This window comes from Spinacia oleracea, chromosome 4, assembly GCF_020520425.1.
Source record: "Spinacia oleracea cultivar Varoflay chromosome 4, BTI_SOV_V1, whole genome shotgun sequence".
NCBI classification, from domain to species: Eukaryota; Viridiplantae; Streptophyta; class Magnoliopsida; order Caryophyllales; family Amaranthaceae; genus Spinacia; species Spinacia oleracea.
This window is the reverse complement of record NC_079490.1, coordinates 23,283,760-23,292,062: the sequence shown is the minus strand read 5'-3', so window position 1 is coordinate 23,292,062 and position 8,303 is coordinate 23,283,760. Positions and strand designations below refer to the sequence as shown.

The window sequence follows — 8,303 nt, the reverse complement described above, 5'->3', positions numbered from 1 at the left end:
AGGCATTCATCAACAAATATAGTAGCCCCGCACAAACCGCGGACTACCGGTCCAAGATGATGACATTCAAGGAAAGGACCGATGAAACCCTTCAAGAGTCATGGGAAAGATTTAATGAGCTTCTTCGGCAATGCCCACATCATGGCATAGAGATGGGGGTGCTTCTCCATTGCTTCTACCACGGACTTTCTAAGGCTTCTAGGATGGCCCTAGATGCGGGAGCCGGGGGGCCAATCATGAAGAAGAGCTTAGAAGAAGTTTTTGACATCATTGATGATGTGGTCCGAAATTGTGAAGATTGGAATGATGATAGAAGAGAATGTGACAAGAAAGGAGGAAGGTACGACCTTGAGCCGATCCATGCTTTGAGCACCAAGTTTGATGCTCTCGTTACACAACTTCAAAGGTCAAATTCTATCCCTTCTTGTCCTTCTACTCCCCAATCCCCTTCTAGTCACTACAACAAAATAAGCTTTTAATAGCGCTTTTTTCAATGAAAGACAGCGCTTTTAAAGCGCTGTTAATTAGCAGCGCTGTTAAAAGAATGATAGCGTTTTTAAAAAGCGCTGTTAATATTATCTCATTTAGCAACATTCAATATATAAGCGCTATTAAAGTTCTACTATGGCGGGAAATTGTATGACTAATTTAATTTAAAGTAATTAAAAGCGTGTAACTAAAAAGCGCGGCTATTAAAGGCAATTTTTTATTTTTGACAGGCTCTTTTTTAGTTTTAATGTTTAATTATTAAATACCTGAAGTGAAAAATAATATAAAAACAAACGTCTCGATATCTCATAACTTAAAATCATATGCAATGTTATCAACACACTTATAGATGAAGAAAAACAATAGAAAAAAAAAGAAAAAAATTATCTGTGTCATATAGTACTTTTATTTCAAATTAACACACTAAAAGTAGAACATTGTAGACAATATATAGTCGAAGAACATAATTAATCCACCACAAGATTCACACGAGAAGAACATGACGCGTCCATTCTCCGACTTCATAAATTTGTTCTTGATCATGATTCGGAACATTGCAATCATGAAAGTACTACAAAATGAGAAAGTTAACATAATTAGTAACAACACATATAACGTCTAGGGATAACTGGACAAAGAAAAATACATACACCTTCAAATATTCGAGTTTGCTTATGGCCGATGATCTCTTTCAAAAATCTCATGACATAATGTACATAATCCATGACATTCTTTTTCCGATGACACTACACAAGCAAAATAAAATCAATTATATACGAATACTTAGAAACAAATAAAAAGAGCAATATTGGTGAGTGCACAAGAAAACTTCACACGATGACTTTTTATTACTTACACACGGAAAAAGGAAATGATATCCCTCAAGATTCTAAGATTTTAATTGCCTTGGTCAGTAGTTCCTTAAAGGAGAGAAATTGTAAGTTTATTTCATTTTGTATCCCTTACTAAGAGGAGGGGGGTCAATTTTTGTGTTTGTTGGTGTGGGTATAATACATATTATCTTTTAGTATTCAAGTACATGCAACTACGAGTTTATTAGTGAAACATAATGATTTTCACAGCTCCATCATCATTTCTGAAATAAACCCAATTAAGAAATACCCCAGCTCATATCAGAGCATTTTTTCCCGAGGAAAGTAGGCAGGCCGGAAACATATATTGTGATATTGATATACTCATACATACATATACAAGGTATACAACTATGCAAGGATGTAAACAATTTGCACATATTGTAACTGTATTTAACATTCTGACTCACCTAAAGCTGGATAAAGCATGAGAAGCCTAAGCTTCTAAGTAGGCCACTGACCATCATAATCACAGCACTGGTATAATGAACAATCATCAGTAGAGAACAACTACTGGACATTAACACATGGGAAAATAGCCTCTTAATTTTCCAGGCAATCTTCCAGGAGGCAAAATGTCCACTCGAGCTATTTCCTAGACATGTTGGTGAGAGAGGTGCACAGATACACCAGTGTTCATTAGTCAAAAGTATCAAGGCAGCAAAAGATATAAGTCACATGAAGTTGTTTTCTTTAAAACTTTACTCCATAAGCCAAGATTTCTAAAACCACTACCAAGGTTCGGCTTAGGGAATTTGCATCAGCAATCTATCATCACCAACTTATTTTCTCAATCACCACTATGAAAGTAAGAATAAAATCTCCTGAAATAGGAAATATAACATTTTAACATCTTGTTTGAAATTCAATTAACCACTAGTCAACCTGTTATTCCCAATATGCAAGTTTGAATGCCCTTATCCGGACAAGTTCATTGACACTACTTTTGAACCCTTGAGTCAAAAGTTTAACAGATATCCTGTTCTCTTTACTCTACAGTCTACACAGTTAATTTTGATCCAGATAAGTTTATCAATTCAGGGTTAGTAATTCAATCAAACTCAGTTCCAAGGCAAGTGAGTAAAAACATAACAAAATATTTATCACCAAATATAGTAAGTTGAGTTCGGTTAAAAAAAATTCTAAAAGTTCTCTGGTGAGAAGAATAAGGCAGAAAAATAGGCAGAAATCGTTACCTCGGGAATGCGAGTACATTTGCTACTTTCCTGACCATGGTTGCTGTAAGTTATTAACAAGATAAAAAATTATACTAGAAATATTTTATCTACAAAGAAGCACATAACCAAAGACTGTAACATATATACTGCACAAAATTATGGAGGATAACATAAACATTATACCCACAATCACAGAGAAACCACAAATATTGTCCTTTCTTTATCCAATCCTTTGCCCAAAAACAATATTACGATAACCCTCTGAACCACGGAAAATGATAACAGCGTAAAAGCAGTATGTTCTACAAGGCTGCACATGAGTGACAAGACACAAGAGATATGGAGTTGACCAAATCGCTTTCCCATTTCTGAAACTGCAACCACCTCAAAACATCTAGGAGATAGCTAAACCCTTAATAGTCTTGGTTATTTGCATACTTATCGTAAGATAATGTCACAAGTAATTCTTGCCACCAAAGAAAAGAAAATAAAGGTGTCATAATTAATTTAATAGTTTCTTAGCCTTGACATATATCTAATATTAACATATACGAGAATTACAATTTTCGGCCTCATGTGTAAACAAGGATTTCCTTATTTTCCTGGTAGTTTTAGTGAAATCTTTCAACCCTGCTTCCTTATGCAATTTGATGTACCAGACTTTTGGCAAATTGGACTTATTATCAAAGATGATGGATGTTACTTTGCCAAAAGTCTCAACTGGATTGTCTAATGACAATCAAAATCAGTAGCAAGACATACCTTTTCTCACTGGGGAACACTAAGCTGGTGGGCAATTAGAAGAGGATCTACAAGTCTAAACATGTTGGCCGCTACTTAGATGGGCTGCACAAAATACTCAGTTCAGTTAGATAATTCAAAAAGTTGCTTCATCGTTATCTAGGTTCAGGTCTTTCCCCTTCCTAGTAGGCATTATGTTCTTTCGATGTAAATGTGAGTCTACATTGTAAAGGTGGTAGTACATGGCTAAGGAAGCAATCGAATCTGAGGTACAGACCTCTCATCAAGGATGAATCTGAAATGTATAGGCAACTATTATCCAAATTTAAAGACTATACATATAACAAAATATGTGTTAATATGCATTGCATACATGGGCCATAATCATGGATTACCATAGCTTTAAAGATAAAAGAAACAAAAAAAGAAATTATGAAATAATGTTCAACTTTCTAACATAATTTGACATAGTAGGAAATCAATATATCATAATTAGATTCCAAATCTCTATTAGTGATAAGGGTTTTTCTAAATCAGATTGAAGTCATTGCAGCAACAACATAAACACTCAACTAGCTCCTAATTGTTAATCCTACTTGGTGAGTATTATTTTATAAATTAGGAAGGTTTGGCCTTCTATTTTGGTCAGATAGAAAGTTAACATCATAAATTGGTTTCATTTTCAAGACATGAGGCAAAGGATTAAGCCTCTAGTCATTCAAATCAAGGAGAAAGGATTATGCGCAGAGACACCACAACTTATTTGGATACCAAATGGGTAAATTGGGTAGCAAAGAAACAAAAGGAAGGTGTGAGTTGTGACTACACAACAGCGTGTTAACATCAACAACGACACCATTCAACCACAACAGCTAAGAACAATGGACACAAACAATTGCAAAAACAACAACGGTACAAAAATAACAACAACCGATATAACTAGCCAAACGTAACCATGTTTCACCTTTAAATCTGTTATGTTATCAGGTTTTAATTTTTTTTGGCCACTACTGGAGATGACTTGATCGCCCATTTTGATTTTAGAAGAGATTATTCAAACCAATGCCCTTACATTTATAGGAATACATGACTAGAGGAATTGGAGTGTGTTGATCAAGTATAATCATGTGATACTGAAAAGAAACTAACTTCTCTACATAACATTCTTCAACATTCATCTCATTTTCTAGGGCTTTAATTCCTGGAAATCGATCATGCGTATGGGGAAAAGGTTGAGGTTGTCATCTAACTATTCCTAAAATAATTCACCAAAAGTAAATTCATTTAATTAAGCACACGTAAAGTTAGAACTCATGACAAAATGCAGAATTTGATCAAAATGAAACGAACTATGGCCACAATTTGAGAATCGCAAATTCAAACAAAAACTTAAATTTCTAATCTAAAATACATACTCACAATTGATAATTCAGAAATAACTTGAGCGTACCTTCCAAATAGCAGCCGAGAAAAATGTTCGGTTGAGAAGAACAAAAATGCGAAGCCGAAAAAAATCGCTGGAGAAGAAGCTAAAATACAAAAACCCTGTATATGGATTGAAGGAACTCTCAAAGTCTCAATAGACTCTTTGATTGAAGTCAATTATTCGACGAATTTGATGAAAATTATGGATTTGGGAAATTAGGGATTGGTTTAATTTGATAATTATCGAGTGACCCTCGACAGACTCTAATGAGAGTAACTGGAAGTGAAAGTAGTGGTAGGAAAGGGTATGTGGGTCGTGGGAGCCGGGAGGATATTGGGGAGCCATTAGTGATTTTTTCCTTTTTATTTTTATTTTTATTTTTTGCCAAGGATAGTTAAAGTGCTAATAACAGCTTCTTTTAACAGCAATTAAAAGTAAAGTGCTGTTATTTGATAATAACAATAGCGTTTTTGAATAAACGCTATGATTTAGGTGCTGTTATTTATGCATTTTGTTGTAGTGGGTGTGATGTCTTGTGCTTTGTCTTGTGATTATTGTGGTTCATTTGAGCATCCTTCTTCATATTGCTATCCTTTCGACCAACCCATGGAACAAGTTAATGCTTTTAATAATGCAAACAACCAACGGTTTGATCCTTATTCCAACACCTATAACCCCGGTTGGAAGCACAACCCAAGGTTTAGTTGGAAGGATGATCAAACCCAAGGTCAAAACCAATTTCAAAACCATGGGAATGGTCGAAATCAAGCCAACTATGAGGGTGGAAGTTCAAGCTATTATGGGGGTTGAAGGAATCAAAACTATGGCCAAAATTTTCAAAATCAAGACCAACCTTCAAACTTCCAAAGACCACAACCACCACAAAGCTATCAAAGTCAAGGGAGTTACCAAGGTCAATCCTCTTCTTCTTCTCAATTTCAAAAGCCACCTCCACCACAAAGCTTTCAAAATTCTCCTCCCGGTTTTCAAAGACCACTTCTCAATGCCCCACCTCCTCAAGAGTCAAATATTGAAACAATGTTGAAAACTTTCATGACTCAAGTCAACCAAAAGTTTGATTCCATGGCCACCCATAATAAAATGCTTGAAACACAAATTGCGCAATTGTCATCTTCTAATGCTTCAAGAGTTCCCGGTTCTTTGCCTCCTCAAGGGGTAAGTCCCGGTGAGACCCATCAAGCTAATGCTATTGTGACAAGAAGTGGGAAAAACCTTGTGAATTCAACTACTAAGAGTCCAACTCAAGGAGAAAGTGAGCCCATTGATGAAAGTGAGTCTATTGTCGATACCACCATAGATGAGGAAGAGGTTGTGGTGAGTGAACCAATGGTTGTTGAAGTTCCAAAGAGAGTGGTCCCTCCTTACAAGCCAAATTGCCTTTCCCATCTCGTTTTGCCGGAGCTAACCTTGATGATCAATTTGCAAAATTCCAAGAAGCCCTCAAGAACCTCTATGTGAACATTCCTTTTGCCGAAGCCCTTAGGCAAATGCCCACTTATGCCAAGTTTTTGAAGGATATTCTAACCAAGAAGAGGGTTGTGGATGTGGTTGAGTCTATTAGCCTACCCGAAAGTTGTAGTGCCATTATCCAAAACAAGTTGCCCACCAAATTGAAAGATCCCGGGAGTTTTTCCATCCCTTGTGCAATTGGGGAACTTGTCATAGATAAAGCCCTATGTGACTTAGGGGCAAGTGTGAGTGTAATGCCATTCTCTATTTTTCAAAGGTTGAATGTGGGAGAGTTGAATCCTACCCAAGTGTCCCTCCAATTAGCCAACCGTTTGGTGAAGCTTCCTTTGGGAAAGGTAGAGGATGTGCCTATGAGGATTGGGAAGTTCTTTATTCCCATTGATTTTGTGGTCTTAGTGTTAGGTTATGATTCATATGACAATTCATAAATCATGCGGAAACAACCATTTAGCCAGGAATACATATTATTTACACATAATCATATAGCATAATTTAGATGCATACTCTTTGTTGCGTGCCTTCCCTAGCTGCGCCTGAACCGAACAAGAACAAGTCTTTAGGACTCCAAGTGTCGTCCCTCCGTAGATAGTCCACAGCACGTCCGGATCCGCCTTAAGATTGACCAACTAGAATCGCCCTTAAGGTACTAGAATTTTCGGCACTCTTAGGTAAGAAATATGACTGAATTTTTCTCTCAAAACTCACTTTGAATACTTGAATTAATCTCACTAAAATATGTGACCCTAGGCACGTATTTATAGAGTTATGGAAAGGGAATTGGAATCCTAGTAGGATACGAATTAATTAAACTTAGAATCCTACAAGAACTCTAATTAATTCATTTATCCTTTTAGGAATAGGAATTTAATCATATACTAATTCTAATAGTTTTAGGAATCATGCATGAACACAAACTCACACACACACGGCAGCCACGAGGGCCGCCCATGCGTGTGCGTGCGAGCAGCAGCCCACGCAGCGAGGCCATGGCCTTGGCGCGCGCTGGGCCTGCCTTGCGGTGGGCCTGGGCGCTGCCTTGGCTGGGTGCGCGTTTGGCTTGCTGGGCGATGGCCCGACTTCGTGCTGGGCCTTCGTCCGGCAGGCCTCGTCCGATGCTAATTCGTACGATACGCTTCCGATTAAATTCCCGGTTCCGGAATTCATTTCCGATACGAACAATATTTAATATTTCCGATTCCGGAATCAATTTCCGTTTCGAACAAATATTTAATATTTCCGTTTCCGGAATTATTTTCCGATTCCGATAATATTTCCGATTCTGACAATATTTCCGTTTCCGGCAATATTTCCGATTCTGGCAATATTTCCATTTCCGATAACATTTTCCGATACGTACCATGTTTCCGTTTCCGGCAACATCTACGACTTGGATAATATTTATATTTCCGATACGATCCATATTTCCGTTTCCGGCAATATCATCGTTTCCGGAGTATTCATTTCTTGCCTGTGACGATCTCAGCTCCCACTGAAACCAAGATCCGTCGATTCCGAATATCCATAGATGGAGTATCTAATGCCATTAAATACTTGATCCGTTTACGTACTATTTGTGTGACCCTACGGGTTCAGTCAAGAGTAAGTTGTGGATTAATATCATTAATTCCACTTGAACTGAAGCGGCCTCTAGCTAGGCATTCAGCTCACTTGATCTCACTGAATTATTAACTTGTTAATTAATACTGAACCGCATTTATTAGACTTAACATAGAATGCATACTTGGACCAAGGGCATTATTTCCTTCACTTAGAAATGGAAGAGGACCCTAATGTCCCAATCATCTTAGGAAGACCTTTTCTTTCCACCGCGGGGGCAATCATATATGTGAGAGGGGGTAGACTATCCCTTAGTGTGGGGGATGAGAAAATTGAGTTTCAACTTAACCAAATCATGAGATGCCCCTCCCATATGGATGATTGTAAAAGAATTGATATCCTTGATGAAATTGTCAATGAGTCTATGAGCATGCATATGCATTCTACTAACGATGTTCTTGAGTATGTTCTTGTGCATGATTCCAATGAATGCAATGACACCATGGAGACCCAAGAGATGCTTTTAGCAATGGATTGTGAAGAGCCATT

At 37.3% G+C, this 8,303-nt stretch overlaps 1 protein-coding gene and 1 long non-coding RNA gene across 4 annotated transcripts; one reads left to right on the top strand and one right to left on the bottom strand.

The window, feature by feature from the left end:
• Positions 1-773: 773 nt before the first annotated feature.
• Positions 774-5,038, bottom strand: LOC130459443 (uncharacterized). 3 transcript variants are annotated; one of them, XR_008918841.1, is made up of 6 exons: positions 4,731-5,036; positions 3,302-3,385; positions 2,558-2,600; positions 1,772-1,956; positions 1,140-1,235; positions 774-1,060 (listed from the first exon to the last, which is right to left on the bottom strand). It is a non-coding gene; the product is annotated as an uncharacterized lncRNA (long non-coding RNA). The 3 variants fall into 3 exon arrangements; XR_008918840.1 differs by having other exon boundaries at positions 1,772-2,600; positions 4,731-5,038; XR_008918839.1 differs by having other exon boundaries at positions 1,772-3,385; positions 4,731-5,038.
• A 1,176-nt stretch (positions 5,039-6,214) lies between these two features.
• On the top strand, positions 6,215-6,599 carry LOC130471393 (uncharacterized). The gene is made up of 2 exons (XM_056841478.1): positions 6,215-6,532; positions 6,594-6,599. Exons 1-2 carry the CDS (start codon positions 6,215-6,217, stop codon positions 6,597-6,599), a joined length of 324 nt encoding a protein of 107 aa, XP_056697456.1.
• Positions 6,600-8,303: the final 1,704 nt, after the last annotated feature.

Excerpts from the sequence above, each read along its gene's own strand:
- LOC130471393 (XM_056841478.1), top strand. The coding sequence starts at position 6,215 with ATGCCCACTTATGCCAAGTTTTTGAAGGATATTCTAACCAAGAAGAGG.